Below are 17,616 nucleotides of genomic sequence, written 5' to 3'. Positions count from 1 at the left end.
TTTAGGAATGCCCTGTACGAATATCTAGATGCTCGGCTGGCGTCGAGGTGGAATAAACAAGAATTACATCAACTAAACTTGGGTGTTCCAATTCAGCCACACAGTGCTTCTCAGTCAGCACGAGCCACCGATTCGTTTTCTCTTAAACCTCAAATGCCTTTTGTATATTGACTATGACAAACATTGGCCGCCGCGAAGTACACTCAAATCCCCGCCAGCGACAGAGGGAAAACTATCATACATGTGTCTACCGTCTAGCTAAAGCCGTTCATGCAAAAACGTTACTTCCGTCTCTATATAGTTTCTTGGTTTTGTTTTATTTTGCTCTTCTTTTCATTTTATCGTCTATATTTCCTTCTTACCCTTGATAGCCTTTGCCGGCTCATGTGTTGTCGTCTGCATGAAGAAGTTGCGCTCAACCAACTTCAGAACCTCATCAAGTAGACTAAAATCCGAATTAGCAAATTGTTTCTTGGTGTTGCTATCACAGCCAAAATACGGCATGTGGTACTTACATGACTGGTGCACTGATGATGACAACTGCCTTCCACTCGGTTACGTTCAGTGGGACAATTGCAAACAAAGTCTGCAAGAAGGGGATGTAAAGAAGAGCAAAGTGCAGAGCCATGGACAACGCAATGGCATATACAAGCATCATGTTCTTCCACAGGGGGAGGGAGAGGAGCGATTCGCTGGATGACAAGGCGTTCATGGCGTTGAACATTTCGATGACGACGAGAATGGACAGTGAGACAGTAGAACCGGCCTTGGCCATGTCGTTGGAGAACATCTCACAGCCGATTTCAGGGAAGTCGGCAGTGCAATGATGAAAGCGGGAGAGCTGCTTAAACGAAATCTGAGGTCCCTCGGGGTTGTACATGAACCACCAAGCGTATCCAGCAACGGTAGCCAGACCGACATACGTTCCGATAATCAGGTAACGCAAGAACAACCATCCACCAATAAGGGGCTCATCCCTCTTTCGGGGCTGGCGCCTCATGATGTCGTGGTCAGACGGGTTGAAGGACAGAGCGGTAGCAGGAAGACCATCGGTGACCAGGTTAACCCAGAGGAGCTGGACAGGGATCAAAGCTTCGGGCATGCCCAGAGCAGCAGTGAGGAAAATGGAAACGACCTCACCAATGTTGGACGAGATGAGATAACGAATGAACTGCTGGGTGTTGTTGTAAATGGCGCGACCTTCCTCAATGGCGACTTCAATTGTGGCAAAGTTGCTGTCCGCGAGGACCATGTCTGCGGCCAGCTTGGAAACATCGGTACCGGATCCCATGGCAACACCAATATCGGCCTTCTTGAGTGCTGGAGCATCATTGACACCGTCACCAGTCATAGCCACGACCTCGCCGAGAGACTGCAGGAGGTCAACCAGCTTGGACTTGTGGCCAGGCTCAACACGGGAGAATAACGAAGCTCTCTTGGCTGCCTCAAGCTGCTCACTGGGGCTCAGGTTCTCGAATTCACGCCCAGTATAGCTCTTGCCAGTGAGGTCCTCGTGTTCACCAAAGACACCAATTTGGCGGCAAATACTCTCCGCAGTGTTGCGGTTATCTCCGGTGATGACAATAACGCGGATACCAGCTTCCTTGCACTTCACAATTGATCCAGGCACCTCCTCTCGGGGAGGATCCAGCATACCAACAAGACCCAGGAAAGTCATGTTCTGCTCGAGGCGGGTATAGTCCTCGGTGGACTTGGCGGACAGCAAGGGACTCTTGGAGACATCGTCGATGCTAGCTAGAGCAATAACTCGAAGACCACGGTTACCATAGTCGACGACTTCCTTCAATAGGAGCTCGGAAAGCTTGCTGGTGAGTGCTACCTTCTTGCCATTGGCACCAATGAGGGTGTGGGAGCAGCGATCGATGATTGATTCGGGAGCGCCCTTGACAAGAAGTTTCTTCTGCTTTCCATTCTGGACAAGAACAGACATACTCTTACGGTCTCGGGAGAATTCATAGGTGGCAAGACGGGGGAGCTGCTTCTCGTAGCCGTGGCTGGCGTGGTGCAGGCAGTCTTCGGGATGCGTGCCGTCAGGTGGGCAGGGTCCAATCTTCTCAACGAGAGCACGTAGAGCTCCTTCGGTGGGCTCACCGACACTGGAGAAAGTGGCGGTACGAGAATCATAAGCGAGATAGGCATCGTTGCAGATAGCGGCCACTTCAGTCATCTGGCGAACAGTGTCTGATGACGAGGTTAAATTCTCCCTGCGCTTGCCATTGGCGCTAATGGCGCCTTTGGGTGCAAATGTGGTGCCTTCAACGTCGAGTTCACTTAGGTCATTGCCGGCCTCATTGAGGAAGACAATCTTGTTGACGCTCATTTGATTCGTGGTCAGAGTACCCGTCTTGTCGGAGCAAATGACGCTGCAGCTTCCAAGGGTCTCGACTGAGGGCAAGCTGCGCACAACGGCGTTCTTAGCAGCCATCTTGCGCGTACCGAGGGCGAGGCAGGTGGTGATAACAACGGCCAAACCCTCGGGAATCGCAGCGACGCCCAGCGAGACGGCAATCTTGAGGTAGTAGATGGCACCTTTGGTCCAGCTCCCGTGGCTAGGATCATTGAAGTTGGGGATGTTGATGAGCCAGACCAAGATGCAGATAACGGTAATGACTTTGGCGAGGTTGTCGCCAAAATCGTTGAGCTTTTGCTTGAGCGGCGTAGGCTCGGAGATCTGAGCAGTAATGCTCTCGTGAATATCTCCAATGGCAGTGTTCGACCCAGTGAGAACGACGACGGCCCTAGCGCGTCCAGTTACAACGGTGGTTCCGGAAAAGAGCATGTTGACCTGATCCTGCAGGACGGCACGCTCATCCTTGACAACGGCCTCGTCGTCTTTGCCAACACTTTCACTCTCTCCAGTCAAGATGGCCTGGTCTACAGCGAAACTGTTGCTTTCGATGGCGATCACACGGCAATCAGCGGGGATACGGTCTCCAACAGCCACTGTGACGATATCACCCGGCACCAGCTCTTCAGCCTTGACTCGAGAGATGTGGCCACCATTGCGAATTACATTGGACTCGTTGGCGGAATATTCTTGAAGAGCGGCGATCGCCTTCTCGGCGCTGCTCTCTTGAGAGACTCCGACGACGGCATTGAGGATCAGGATAGTGAGAATCTGAGCACGAAACCACTTGTTAGCCAACCATATTCGAAATACACGCTGCATTCTGGTGGGCATGTTATATTACTGCTCGGGCATACTCACAACAGCGGGGTCAACAAATGCACTCCAGCCGCCTTCGTCTTCGAATAAAGCCAGACCAAACGACACAGCAGCGGAGCCAAGAAGAATTATCACCAGCTGGTCCTTGAATTGCTCCAAGATGAGCTCCCAGATGGGGGTAGGAGGTTCGTCGGGGATGGCTAGTCATCTGCTGTTAGCATTTCTGTCCGTACAGATGGATGATGGTGGGGTTATTCCAGAGTATGGTGTCAAGGCTTTCGTTGCTTCGCGATGCGGTAGCATTTCGCGCAACACCATCGTAGGAGATATGTGGATAGATGGGAGACAAGACGTACAATTACGGCCATATTTGATTCGCAGTTCGTCAACTTTCCTGTTGGTAAGACCGTCATGCTCATCGACCTCGAAGTGCGAGAGCACCGTCGCAATGGGACGGGCAAAGGCAGTCTCCATGTTGACTTGCTTGGTGCGAGAACACCGGAATGTCGGCGACGAAAACGAAGGAACCGGGAGATGCACGACGAGCCGAACAAGTACTTAGTATAGACCGGGGGGATATGCGGCTACACAACGTACAAAAGCAGGACAGGAACACAGAGGTTAGAGAAAGAGGGTAAGAGAAAGTCAAAATAGCCAGATCAGCGTCTTTGACATGGCCGATTTGTCAGATCCGAAAGGCCCCACGTGGCGCCTGTAGAGAAGGCTGGAGAAGGAGAACCAAACAAGACGATGGACGAGGCCAGGAGGATGAACCTGTTGCGTCGTGCGCTGTGAGCCCGAAAAAGTTCTACGTGTTCGTTTTGGAGGTGCTAGTCGACTGGGACTGGCTACTAGCCTCAAAGGCGAAAAGGCGAAAGGGTCTAACTCGTCTCATAGGTGCTTTTGCGCTAGTACCGACCCCATAGTGGGCCAAATGGCGGCAAAGTCTGGGCTGCAGGGAAGGTGTTGACCGAGTGCCTGCCAGTTGCTGACACGGCTTGCACGGCCAGTGGGAGCCAAAAGGTAAACCTGAGAGAGGCAGGCACGGCAAACACTCCGCCACGAGTAAGGCAAGAGGTGGCCACTTGGACACGGTGTGCTCAACTCGTCAGGGCAAGCGCGAACTGCAAACTACGGTACGGGCAAACCGGGGCCTGGCGCAGGGACATGCTGCAGCCACTCCCCGGAGATGCCTGTGGTTGGTCCGTTGATGAAGGTACCAGCCGGCCTTATGGACAAGGAGGGCTACATGAGGCTCGCCTGCAGAATTCTTGTCGACTCAGAGATGCGTAATTGATACAATAAGATTTGTCACTCAACTCTAAAACTTCTGGTGCTTCATTTTTGCCCAGAATTCTTCAGCACACTGCCCATGTCTGTCCATCTTTTGAGATCGCACAGTTACTGTCTGATATTGAACTATTGAACCATCGTCCCCTCTTGAGCTCCGCATTGGCCAGCATATGCAACATAGCGCGCCCAGGCCAGCACTGCCTCCAAAGGCGTGGAGAATATCTTCTCCCAACCCCGTTTTACCTCGTTGTTTGACTACTCATTTGATCCGACAAGGACCCGCAAGTTTACGGCATTGATGATACATGTACAAGAAACGAATGGGCCACGGGCGCCGTGATGACCCTGTTGGCTTCCCTGGTCCAGTATCGTTGGTCTCCATACCAGCCCCAGGTTTTCAACTCGTCAGCTTGAGCACAGTTGGATTGAAACAAGGGTCCTTTCTTTCCTGGCCTAGCGCCCGACAACAGACGACAGTCTCGGTACATCGGTCACTCATGAGAGTCACTGGCATGATTGTGTACCAAGCCATGCAAGACATGCGACCGATGTGTGATTCGAAAGGCAGACCGAGCCTTCAACTGCTGGTATTCTATTTGCTGAATGTCCGATTTGTTTCGGGCATTTCTTTCTCTCTCTCGCATTTTAGTAGTTTGCCGAGTTTCCATCTCACACCATATTGCTCAATGTGAACCAATTTTCGCCTCACAGGATGTTCAAAACGTTGGAATCTCCTCACATCAATATTGTTGTAAATATGCGCTATCGTTGTGTTGATCCATCAAAGGAAATCACCGCTGGATAATTTGGCAGGAAAAAGGGATCGCTCCGCTGATGCAGAGAGATAATCTAGGATATATCCGCTGACATGATCTCCAGCATATGAGCTTACCGGACTAAGAGATATTCGGTACATCGTGATCGGATTTAACCGCACCAATGATGGCACCTTAGCATAACACTTACAATGCGACATCAGATACCGACTTTGCCCCGACCCGGAGCATTCAGTCTCTTCCTCAGTACGGAGTACTTCCATGGAGAATTTCGGTAAGGAATCATATTCATATTGCAAACACACTGTCTAAGCAAAGGATTGACTGGCTATGGAAATATCAAGAGCAAGACAGAATATAAAAACAGCTAACGCAATGCACCTCAAAGCCCATCACCTGGTTTCCAAAACTGCATCCAGCGCTGATCCAAATCGCTTCCTTCCCGATAAAACCTCAAATCAGTACTTAATCTGATTTTACCCTCTGCGTCCTCATTGAAGGAACTCGTATGAATCATGTATGGGTCGTGAAACACAACATCTCCAGCTTCATAATTGGCCACCAACCACCGCGGATGCTTGTGCTTCTCACCAAACTCGGCGGCATTCTGAGACAGTTGTCCATACTTCTCCATATTGACATTGAATGCACTGATCCTCTCCTCTGGAGTCAGTTCGGCAGCTCTGCGAGTAAAGTCCTCCTCGATGGACCTGCCCAGCCCCGCCGAGTCAGCCAGATACATTAACCCGCCGCCATTTTGTGACACATCCCCAATGGGAATCCATGCAGTGAGGAAAAAGGCCTCGCCGCCTCGAAGGAATAGCTTGTCATAGTGTACAGCGGTACTTAGCGCTCCTGGGACGTTGTGCCGAAGCATTGTCCGCTGGAGTAGCACTTCGTTGTCCCACCCCATTAGGTTCCTGATAAAACTCCGTAGGTCCGTGTGTGCCACAAAGTCAAGATATTCCGGAGCTTTGTGCGCCTCCGTCATGGTTGTGACCTGCAGATCTGTGGGAGGGAGTTCGCCAGCACCGATGCCACCGTGGGCTACCGGTGACTGGGTCGAGTTGAATATGCCGGCTTCCGTTGAGGTCCCGGGCTCCAGTATTCCAGTTGGAGCATACCGAGTGAAGTATCTTGGGACTAGGTTAATTATCTTGTTATAGCACCAGTTTTAACAAATTCCGGAGGTTTGTTGTATAAGTGGAATAGGTATTGACACTCACTCAGATCGAACTTTAAGCACGTCCTCTCTTGGGATTAAGTTCTTCAAAAACAGGTAACCATCCTCTTTGAGTCTATCTCGCATCTCAGCAATAGGAGTATCTTTATAAGTTGGCCTGAGCCAAGCCAAGTTTTCTTGAGCGACCTTCCCCTTGTTGGACCCAACTGGCACGGGAAGGCCAAGTGACAAGGGGACGGACACGGCGGCAGCAGCCATTGCGAAAAAAAAAAAAGACACGGTTAAATTGAGACAAGTTCTATACTATCGAATAGACACGTTTGATAGAAACACGACACATACATATAATGTTCTACAGCGTGGCCTTGATGAGGGGTTGATGCCGAAAACGGCCACTCCGCCTAGGTCGACCATCGCCCCCGGGAGTTTAAAGAACCGATCTCCCGAACCTTCGGCGGCATTGCGGATTGTCTCGCACTTTTGGTGTGCATTTATATTGGCTTGGGCAACTTTAAATGATTGCCATTGGAGCGGGTCGTGTTGCTCGAACTAGTAGTGGTCACTGTCTCGAATTTGGATATCAGCAACCTAATAACCCATTTCCAGTGACGTACTCACCTTGGTTCCCGTCTCTTTTAGAACCAAGTACATAAAGTTTATTTTAACTAGCCCACGAAATATTGACCATCAAGTAGTTGCCATGTGGGTTTTCCCACCTGCGGTGCAACAGTATCACGGTGTCATACTGTGGCTCGTCGACATGGGAAATGTCCAACCACTGTTCGCAATCCACACCATGCAGAGCATTTCATGCGTCAACCACGTCGTTATAATGCACATCATTCTGCGTTTTCCGATTCGGAAAACAAAGAGCGTTCTGGAAAAGATGGCGTTTTTAGCGTCGCCAGCAACAGCTGAGGAGAATTACAGCAGTTTCCTGGTTTCTCGCCATCCCTGCTTCCGAGTCCTGACATGTTTGACTAAAAGCATCAATTTCTAGATCGCCAGCCGTTTGTACGCAACAGATGCGAGCCTACCATTTAGTGCCGAAGCTACCGATAGGCGGGACACGTGGCTGTCTGAATCCCGATTGCTTCAAAATCTGCTTGCGCATGGGAGCTGGATACGAGGGTCGTTCACTTCTGCCACTGCATCGTCAATCGCACGGCATCATATGCAGGAGTAACTGAACCACTATTTCGGGTGCATGGCGAAGTTTTCGGTATGACAGAGGACACAGGTTGACTCTTTGAGAGACGGGGAATTGGCAAAGCGTGCGGCATCGCCGGCGTTCCTTTGCATAGCAGTGAGAGCACGTGTGCCTTCCTTATTTTACTTCTCCTTTTGCAGCGTTTGATCCTCATAAATTTGTATTGAAATCGAAGCAGGAGGTACAATGCCAGTCGGTTGGACTAATGTGGACTGCTCCTTCCTCAGCAACAGTTGAGCTCTGCTGTTGTCAGCTGTCAGGCTGCGGGCAAGAACATAACTCGGGGTTTTGAATCACTTGTCAATTTCTCCTCGCCATTCCATGATACTCTCTACCCTTGATTCGTTTTTTTGGTAGCACCCATTCGTTGATCTTGGGAGGCCTTCTTGGAAGTAATTTTGTATCACCCTTTTTTGGACTCTGTTGAGTTTGGTTGTTGAGCATTATGGCGATTGTAGTTTCAACCTTTTACACACCTCGAGCTTCTAGTGATGGCTGCCGATCAACGGATCCCACCCCTCGAGCTTTGGGGAAACAGACTATCAACTCCAGGCTTCTCCAGTTGGGTGTATACGCTGGGCAGGTATGTGACGGACTAAACAACAGGCGAAGGCAGATTAAGTCTCTGCTGATCAGCGACGGAATCGAAAACATTGCTTGCGTCTCAGAGCCTGCCTCCGACAAGCTTTCAGTTCAAGCGTCCCCCGACTCAGATAATTGTACTTCCCTTTTTCCAGATCTAGATACCGATCAAGATGCTCGTCCTAGATCACCCTTCCGCAAATGGATGGAGTCGATGCAGAAACGAAGCAAGAATACCTGTCAGCCACCAATGTTACAAAGTCGTAACTTGCCAAATCTTTCTCGGCTGGCAGATGATCGGTACGGCACATTGTCATCGTGCTACCCAATCCGTGCAAAATCATCTTGCGGGTCTTCATTCAGATTTGTTTCCGCTGTTCGCAGCGCCAGTGTCAGCCTGGCCGGGTTCAGTTCGATGACGAGAACCGATACGGCAATCTCCAGATGTGCGTCACCAGCTGACCACGATACCAACCAATTCAAGGCTGAGCCTAGGACTTCCGGAGAACTGTGTGTTGATAGGTCTCTACCGTTGGACTCTGCTGCTCTTGATCGAGCCTTGCAGCGCCGTCGAATATTGGAGGAGCTCATAGGCACTGAAGAAAATTATATTGGTGATATCCGGCTGCTGTTGAATGTACGAATAATACTACTCATGGGGGAGCCGTGCTAACATGTATGATAGGTATATGTTACCATGCTGGTTTCGCTTCCTTCTACATATCCTGGGTTGAGGAAATCGGTCAATCAGAATCTCTCCGACATTTTACAGCTGCACGAAGAAATCCTAGGGGATCTTCATCGAGCCGTTACACATTCAGAATACAAAGAGTTCGGAAGTTTCAGAAGTATGGGCGGAAAAGCGGCTGGCTTAACTCTGGGTCAGGTGGAAATTGTAACGGTACGAGTGCACGAACAAGGTCGAGTGCGACTTGGATGAAGCGATTATTCACAAGGAGAAAAAGAGAACCCGTAAAGGAACTCTGGCTGAAGCTATTTACACAATGCTCACAAAGTGAGACATTCATTAAACGGGCAGGTCACATGATTCCCTCACAGAAATGCATCATCGCCTTGAGGTAGGTCCGGAAGCTGCAGTCACTGCAATGCAAAATCGCCGTCGATTGCCTACAGAGATTGTGGAACTATGTGCAGAGCCACAAGTAATTGCGGAAATTTCCAAAATCTTTGACAGAAAGGTATGTTGAAATGCTACACAATGCTACGTTAGTTCCTGCGTCTAATATCTACAGATAACTCGATTCTTCATATACAAAGAGTATGGAGCAAAGTACGAAATGATGGCCCAAGAAGCAGCTTCAGTTTATGATACTTTGCCGGGGTGGGATTGGAATCAGAAAGGGATAGAGGTCTTGTCAGCACTGCTCTACTCCAAGGGCTACACAGGACTCACCACCAACCGGGCCTCGACTATGAAGGACCTTCTGGTGAAGGTAAGATTCGAATGCCTAACCAATAAGATCAACTGGTAACCTGAAATTCAAAAGCCTATCCAAAGAATCTGCAGGTATCCTCTGATATTTGCGGAGCTTCTCAAATACACGCCAGTCTCGGATTGCCCTAACGCGCACATGGCGGCGGGCAGCGTACTGGCTCGCTTTCGAGAAGCAACTGCAGAAATCAATCAAGTCACAAATGACCCTCAAGCAAGGAACACGTTATCCCGTTCTTGGTTATTACAAGATCGGCTTGTATTTCCGAACAGGGTAAGTCGCCATGGAGATTTGTTCCTTGACAACGATGGTAACCGTATCTTAGAGCTTTGATTCAGTCTCCAAAGACCGGGTGAGATCGTTTGGCCATGTTCGTCTATGTGGAGCGCTACATGTGTGTTGGCAAAGCCAAAACGAGGTTGATGGTCAATATCTAATAAGTCTACTTTACCCTGATGTTCTGTGTTTGGCATGTGCTGGCAAGGCAGATCCCATATATACCATAAAGGCTTGTATAAATGTGCATGAAATCAAAATAGAGGAGGCCGACAACAGGAGAGGTGAGTACACCATGTTCAGCCTTATATTCGGCCGCCTACAGTCAGCTGATAGTGTCGCAACAATAGGGCTACAATGCCATACGGCCCCTTTCTCATGGAAGCTCGTTTTTGAATGTCATCATCAGCTATTCGAAATTGTTATGACAGCCTGTAACGCAAAGGAAGAAATGGAGTGGAGGGCACGATTGTCTTCGCCACGCACACAATGCAAGACTAAGTCGGCACCAGGGTTTTCATTTTTGGATTTGGACATCAAAAGCATTGGAATGGTTGCCACTAAATCAGGTTTGCAACATTCATCCCCAAGTTACACGCAGCTGCAGTATCTGACCACAGAACCATTAGACCCCGGAACGCGAAGACTATCGATCAGGAGAGCGACAACAGTATGCCCAAAGCCAGCTATGTATCAGGTCATATTAAAAAATACGAGTGGCATTCGCCAGAACAGTGGTCATGCTGCCACAACGTTAGGCATTCGTCGATCTCACTCATTGCTTACCACAAAGGCACGAGTATCGTTCCTTGCGCCTGCTCGAAGCGAACGCGCACGTTTGGAGACCATTCTGGCTGATGTATGGAGTCGAGAGATTCTACCCTTTCCAGGGATGGGAGTTCGGTCTCGAAGCGAGCGTTTAGTCAGAAGCTCAGCCTCGACGGTTATTAGGAAGCTGAGTATGGCGAGTATATCAAGCTCCTTGGCCAAGAGAGCTGGCGGATTCAGACAGAAAATGCCGATGGAAGACAGTTTCCAGCCACCGGCACCAGACACGACACTCTCGAGCGCGGAAAAGAATGGTTTAGTGGGAAGTTGTAAAGATGATGATTCAGACAAGCAGAAACCTGCCGCGTGCTTGGCAAACTCCTCCTGGCCGCAGCAGGAAATGGACATAAAGGCTAACAAGAGGAGAGGTGGTGTATCGTCTCATGGGCTCCGGCGAATTTTCAGCTAAATCCGGCCAATATTGACCATGTGGATGTGGGTGATGTGGGAAACGGCAGCCGTCATTGCTGTTGTTGGCAATGTCGATAAACAATTGGGCTAAGGGTCCTGGAAGAACAGCTGTGTGGCAAACGGTACATAATAGATGATGACATAATTTAGAAATTGAACAAGACATCAGAGAGCAGAAGCTAGCGGGAGTCAATTGGGATACGTGATGCTTTGCGCTTATCCCACAATGCAAGGCTTGTGGTACTGGGAAGGGGGGAACGCCGAAGCTACTGATGGTGATGGGAGTGCAGGTGATGGATGAGACAGATGCAGCAATTGAGGCAACTCAACGGACTTGGCGCTATCATGCATCAACATGTGTTCTCAGAACGGCCCGTGGGTGGTCTCTTGGGGGAAGTATCGGCTAGTTGACTCCATAACCAACCTTGCAATGTCTTGGATGAGCTAGCCAAATTACTCAAGTACATGAAGCCTGTCTCGGGGAGCTGGGATGGCACTTGCACCAGACTGCCCCAGACTGCACCACCCAGCCTCTGAGATGCTTGTCTTGTCTTGTCTGGTGGACATTGACGGACTTTGGCTTGCTCCTGGCTTGCTCCCGACCCCGCAGCAAATTACAGGTTCAGGTCGGTAAACAAAAAGGCGGGCTACTGTCACCAGACAAGCTTCCTCATCGACATTGACGGAATCACGATAGTATTTCATTGTGGTGGTTTTGTGTATTTTTTTGGGTGTTGCACCAGACCACACATCTTTCCGCTGGTGGGGGGTTTCTGCAGAAAGGACGTCAAGGGGGGAGCAAGCATCATGGCATCAACCGCACCTCAGGTCCATACACAGGATGGCAATGGAACTGCTGCAGCGGCGCCACCAAAATCAGAGCCGTTGATACCCACCTTGATGAAGTCGGCCGTTGACCAAACCGTCAAAGCCGTTACAAATGTCGTCCAAACCGAAATTCGAGCGCTCCCAAAGCAGATAGTTGCTGCTGTGGTTGCACAACAAGCTGCCGGTCCCGCCAAACCGCCAAAGAGGACCGCATCTTCCGCTTCAGACGACGACCAAGGACTACCCAAGTCTCAGCAGCTTTGGAACGAGGCATACGATGGCTTGGAAGAGAGCGGTGCCACCTCTGGCATCGTGCAATCGTATGCGGAGACGTTGACCTATGCTATTGCTGGCGAGGATGGCGAGAAGCCTGCTCCTGAGATGGCTACGTTGGCTGCTGATTTGAAGGATCCGGCGAAGCGGCAGGCGCACATGCGAGATCTTGTGCAAAATGGCCGTGAGAAGTTTGCCGACGATTCAAAGCTTGCTCAGACGGTTGGTGATGTTGCTGGGTTTGTGCTGCAGGCTCGGGGTGTCATTGATGTGGCTATCAAGAACGTTCCGCAGGCCGCACTGCCTTGGGCTGGTGTCTGCGTTGGACTTCAGGTAAGATGTTTTGCAGACGATTGTCTATGTTGAGTGTTGCTCGTGCTGATATTGTGATGGATAGATTCTTACCAATCCGGCCAAGGTGTCTCGAGAGAATCTTGCTGGAATTACGCATGTTGTCTCTCGAATGGATTGGTACTGCTCGCTGGTGGATAACCTGCTGGATGAACGAAGCATCGTCGAAGGCAAAGAACCTGCAGAACTCGTAACACAGCGCTTGGAGACACTGGTTCTTGATCTTTACAAGAGCCTTTTGCTGTATCAAATGAAAAGCGTGAGCTCGTACTACAGACATTCCGGCCTCACCTATCTTCGCGAGCTTGCCGCATGGGACAAGTGGGATTCAGATCTCGCGTCCATAAAGACTGCAGAGGATGCATTGAGGGCTGCTTCGGTGCAGTACAACACGCAAAGCTCACTCGAACGTCTATCGGAGCTCATGCAGCATGGAGACAAGATGCAGTCCACTCTGGGGAACATTCATCAAGATCTACAAGACTTTATTTCTACGCAGAAGCAAAAGATTACCGATGATAAAGATTCTGCTTGTCTCCGAGATTTGTTTCTCATTGATCCAATGCGAGATCTGGAAAGGCTGGAAAGAAAGACGGACAAGCTGATAGACATTGCGTTTTCATGGGTCATGGGCACTAAAGAGTATACATCATTTTCGAATTGGCAGCGGTTTGATGCACGTCGCATGCTCTGGATCAAAGGAGGGCCAGGGACGGGCAAAACGATGCTCCTAATTGGAATTGTCCGCGAAATATCGACACAATCTGCAGCCTTTGCACCAAGTGTGTCGTACTACTTTTGTCAGGGTGCTGGAGACCAGACGAGAAACAATGCCACTGCGATTTTGCGGTCATTGTTGTGGATGCTACTCGTTCAGCAGCCTCGCCTCATTCAGCATTTGCGTGTCAAACACAAGTACGCCGGGTCGTCACTGTTCACGGATTCGAATGCGTTCAGCGCAATGTCTGAGGCTTTTGAGAATATGCTCAATGACCCAGCTCTGACTCCTGCGTACTTTGTTGTAGACGCCCTGGATGAATGCGACGAGACTAAGGGTGACTTGATTCAGCTCATTTTCAAATCTCTGGGCATCTCACACAAGGTAAAGTGGCTGATTTCTAGCAGACCTGGCCTTGACTTGATGCGGCCGGGTGTGGATGAAGCCCTCGTTGAGCTGGATTCGCAACGGCTGGAAGGCCCAGTCCACGCATACATCACATCCAAGCTGTCTGAGCTGAGAGAGAGCCCTGGATACGGCGATGAAGCTATTCTAGTCGAACTATCCAACGAGATATGTGAACGCGCCGCCAACACTTTTCTTTGGGCAGCTTTGGCGTTCAAAGAGCTGCAAGGTGTAGAAGGCAAAGATGCAATCGAGACTATCAAGAAACTGCCCTCTGGCTTGCCAGATTTGTATGGCTACATGATGGCCAAGATTGAAGAACATCACGGCCTGAAAAAGATTCGCTGCAAAAATGTTCTTGCTGCAGTATATCTTGCGTATCGACCGCTTTCTCTTAAGGAGTTGGGAGTGGTGGCCGGTCTTGGTTCCCCAATTAAGCCTCTAGATATTGTGAAGGCTTGCGGGTCTCTACTTAGCATGACAGGCAGAGTGGTTTCTTTGACTCATCACTCCGTTCGAGAATACCTGTGCGAGACGTATGGCAAGCTGCTGCAGAAGGGGGATGTGGTGTTGACCCATCAGGACATTGCCAGTAGGTCCCTTACCGAGATGCAGCACAGCTTGAAGCACAACATGTACCATTTGCCTAGCAATGGCTACTTCCCGAGGTTCCTGAGTGACGCCATCAATGGCTCCGACAATGACCCTCTGGCTGGGCTCGCCTATTCCGCAACATTCTGGATGTACCACCTATGTGATGCTAGCGGCTCAGAAACTTCTGCAGAACTTGCTACGTCAAAGGAAGTCCTAAATTTTTTGAAGAAGTATTTCCTCCGCTGGATTGAGAGTCTTTCGCTCTTGGGAAATCTGTCCGAGGGACTGGAGTCCATCCGAATGCTGGCGGCACATCCTCGCTTCGAATCTTCCGCCCCGTTGAGGAAGTTCCTCAAAGATGCTGAAAGGTTTCTTATCAGCCACAAGTCGACCATCAAGGCAGCAGCATTGCAGACCTACGGCACAGGGCTCCTGTTTTGTCCTGCCGAGAGCAGCGTTCGAATATTCGGATGGGATGAGAGACTCCCGTTCATTCGAAACATGGTCACCACGCAGCAGACAGGTGATTCCAATACGCGAACGTTGGATGGACGCTATGGTGCCGTCACGGCAGTGGCGTTTTCTGAGGACGGCAAGTTCTTTTCAACTGGTACAGAGGGTTCCTTGACGGTGTGGGATGCTGAAACGTGGATACCCATCTGCACGATTTTCCTTCCAGACTCAACTGGCGTGGCCGAGGAGGTGAGCTTTTCTCCAGACTCCAAGTCCATTCTTGCAGTGTATGGCGATACGCTGCACATTTGTGACGTGGAAACAAAGACACAACTCCGAACGATTGTGCATCCGGAGAAACGAAAGATTGCCTGTGCAAACTTCCAATTCGATAATAAAGGGGTTGTTATGGTACTCAGCGATGCCACGGTATACACTTGGGAAGCGGAAACGGAAACTATCAACCAGATATTCACGGCAAGGGGAGAGACTAAGAGCATCATGGCACTGTCGCCGGATAACAAGGTTTTGGCTGTTTCGTTACTTGAAAACCTCATCGGTGTCTGGGATGTTGCTAATGGCTCGGGGGACAGCGCTCGGATGCTGAAGCGGCATGACGAGGGCTTTCGTGATTTTACCTTTGCCGCTGACAGTAGAACACTGGGGTCGGTTTCAACTGACGGGACGATTTGTATTTGGGATATTGAGAGCGGCATGTGCACAAGAAGCTTCAGCCCTGGCTGGAACAACTGGCCGACGATTGCATTGTCTCCGGATCTCAAGACCATAGCAATGGGTGGACTGGAAGACACAACTCGTCTGCTAGATATTAAGGATTGGGATCCGAAGGAAGAGGCGCAGAGTCATCGTAGCAGAGTGACTGACGTGGTCGTGTCCCCTGACAAGACTGTTGTGGCAACAGCCTCCAACGACAGAGACATTCGTTTATGGGATATTGAACGTGGTGAATGCCTGCGACGTTTCCGCGGCCATAAGGACGCCGTGCACGCAGTGGCATTTTCGCCAGACGGTCAATCTCTGGCATCGGCGTCAGGCGATAAGACTGTTCGTGTGTGGGACATCAAATCGGGTGAATGCCGTCAGACCTGGAAAGGACACACCGCAGCAGTCAAGAGCGTTGCGTTTTCCCCAGACGGCAAGGTGATTGGGTCGTTCTCCGAGGATCAAACGGCGAGGCTTTGGACAGTTGAGACCGGGTCGAGCGTGCCGATCAAAGGTCAAAGCGAATCTCAGTCATGCATAGCGTTCTCCAACGACAGCAAGACGCTGACCACTGTCAACAAGGACGGAGCTGTGGCTCTGTGGGATGTTGAGACTGGGAACCAGGTGCACGTCTTTGATGTGGAGGAGTCTGATTGTCCCATGGCGCTGGCATTTTCCCCGAATAACTCGACGGTGATAATGGGCACAGTTAATGGCAGCATCTACGCACTTGACAAGGATGCCAACGAAAGACGACAGGTGCTCAACCAGCAGGAATCATTTTCACACATGGCGTTTGCAGCAGACGGAGAGACGATTGTGACTACAGCTGGATCCGTGGCGAGCAGTGCGTCTGGACAAAAGGGGTTCAACAAGAAGGCGCCTGATAATACACTCTTCGTGTACAAGCCGGTTGCCTTTCCGGGTATGGAAGCTGAAGCGAGACTGGGTGACGTGTGGATCGAGGGACGAGGTGTGCTGACATTGCTGCCGATGAGCTACACGTCTAACATGCTGGCTGTATGTGAAGATATTGTTATTTTGGGGCATGCGTCAGGCAAGGTGACGTTTCTATATTTTGACTTTCCCAAACGACCTGATACCTATTCTGCGTAAGTTGGGCTGAGGCATGAGTAGAGCTGCATGAAGTGGGAGGTTGTTGTAGATCCAGATTGAATAGTGACAGAAGCATAGATGTAGTAATATCCAGCATAGTTTTATTTTCAGTGTAATGTGTATGACTGAATTGTGATGTTTGGGTGATGTGCGGGGTTGTCACAGGGAGCAGAGTAACACAAGTGAAGTGATAAATGGCAAAGGTCCAAAGACAGTATCGTCATCACGATTGATGAAGCGTATCACATCAGATTCGATCAACAGCCCTCCAATGCACATCCAGTCAAAGACCAACTCGATTTATTAAATTTTAAAAATACAACTGGTATCGCCGCTATTCCCCTAATGAGCCTTCATGGGGCTCATGCTATCGTTGGTAACGCCCTGTCGACCAGGCATCTATTTACAGCTATTAGCTACATCACTTCTGAAACTGAAACAAAACTCACCTCCATGGTCTGCATGGTGCCGTCTTTGAGAATCTTCTTGATTACTTCATCTTCGTTGTCGGTGCCGAATTCTGAGTAGAGGATGTTTTTGGGGGCGGCGTCATATGTGCCCTGGGCGCCTTGTCTGTTGTGTGTTAGCCTCTGCACAGAGCGTTCCGTAGAATGGTAGATGTATAGAAGTGATTGAAGTGTGCTGTGGAAGTGATAGAAGTGTAAAGTAGAGGAGAAACGTACCTATGCGTCAAGAAAATCTTGAATGCAGACACAAACTGCGCGAGAGGAATGGACGTATCCCCCTTCAGCCACTGCTTATACTGCTCCGGATCTTCCACAAAGACGAGGAAGTCGTCAATGCTGCCCTTGTAATGGACTTTGGACTGGGTGCTTTCGCCGCGGGTCATTTTGAAAGTAATTTGTCTGGTGTATTGGTGTTTGAGATGGGAAAAATGAAATGAATTGGATGAGGGGAAGAGAAGGGAAGAGGGGCTTATTAAGGTTTGGGGAGC

The 17,616-nt window shown here is 50.0% G+C and overlaps 6 protein-coding genes across 6 annotated transcripts; 2 read left to right on the top strand and 4 right to left on the bottom strand.

Annotated features, from left to right (window-relative positions):
• Positions 1-345: 345 nt before the first annotated feature.
• VFPPC_09231 (sarcoplasmic/endoplasmic reticulum calcium ATPase 2) lies at positions 346-3,661 on the bottom strand (the record flags this gene model as incomplete). Its single annotated transcript, XM_018287801.1, has 4 exons — positions 346-445; positions 516-3,139; positions 3,230-3,387; positions 3,544-3,661. 4 exons carry the CDS (start codon positions 3,659-3,661, stop codon positions 346-348), a joined length of 3,000 nt encoding a protein of 999 aa, XP_018140958.1.
• Positions 3,662-4,785: 1,124 nt separating this feature from the next.
• VFPPC_09232 (hypothetical protein) lies at positions 4,786-5,172 on the top strand (the record flags this gene model as incomplete). The annotated part of the gene is made up of 1 exon (XM_018287802.1): positions 4,786-5,172. The coding sequence occupies one exon, from the start codon at positions 4,786-4,788 to the stop codon at positions 5,170-5,172; it is 387 nt and encodes a 128-aa protein (XP_018140959.1).
• Positions 5,173-5,638: 466 nt separating this feature from the next.
• On the bottom strand, positions 5,639-6,697 carry VFPPC_09233 (phytanoyl-CoA dioxygenase; the record flags this gene model as incomplete). Its single annotated transcript, XM_018287803.1, has 2 exons — positions 5,639-6,392; positions 6,483-6,697. 2 exons carry the CDS (start codon positions 6,695-6,697, stop codon positions 5,639-5,641), a joined length of 969 nt encoding a protein of 322 aa, XP_018140960.1.
• A 4,035-nt stretch (positions 6,698-10,732) lies between these two features.
• VFPPC_09912 (hypothetical protein) lies at positions 10,733-11,137 on the bottom strand (the record flags this gene model as incomplete). The annotated part of the gene is made up of 1 exon (XM_022428682.1): positions 10,733-11,137. One exon carries the CDS (start codon positions 11,135-11,137, stop codon positions 10,733-10,735), a length of 405 nt encoding a protein of 134 aa, XP_022284224.1.
• Positions 11,138-12,007: 870 nt separating this feature from the next.
• On the top strand, positions 12,008-16,661 carry VFPPC_09911 (WD domain-containing protein; the record flags this gene model as incomplete). The annotated part of the gene is made up of 2 exons (XM_018288370.2): positions 12,008-12,634; positions 12,699-16,661. 2 exons carry the CDS (start codon positions 12,008-12,010, stop codon positions 16,659-16,661), a joined length of 4,590 nt encoding a protein of 1,529 aa, XP_018140963.2.
• A 342-nt stretch (positions 16,662-17,003) lies between these two features.
• VFPPC_14690 (ribosome maturation protein SBDS) lies at positions 17,004-17,511 on the bottom strand (the record flags this gene model as incomplete). Its single annotated transcript, XM_018292458.1, has 3 exons — positions 17,004-17,060; positions 17,111-17,234; positions 17,345-17,511. 3 exons carry the CDS (start codon positions 17,509-17,511, stop codon positions 17,004-17,006), a joined length of 348 nt encoding a protein of 115 aa, XP_018140964.1.
• Between the last annotated feature and the right edge of the window lie 105 nt (positions 17,512-17,616).

This window comes from Pochonia chlamydosporia, chromosome 6 (genome assembly GCF_001653235.2).
Source record: "Pochonia chlamydosporia 170 chromosome 6, whole genome shotgun sequence".
NCBI lineage: Eukaryota > Fungi > Ascomycota > Sordariomycetes > Hypocreales > Clavicipitaceae > Pochonia > Pochonia chlamydosporia.
Note: the sequence above shows the minus strand (reverse complement) of the source record. Positions and strands in the feature narration are given on the sequence as shown.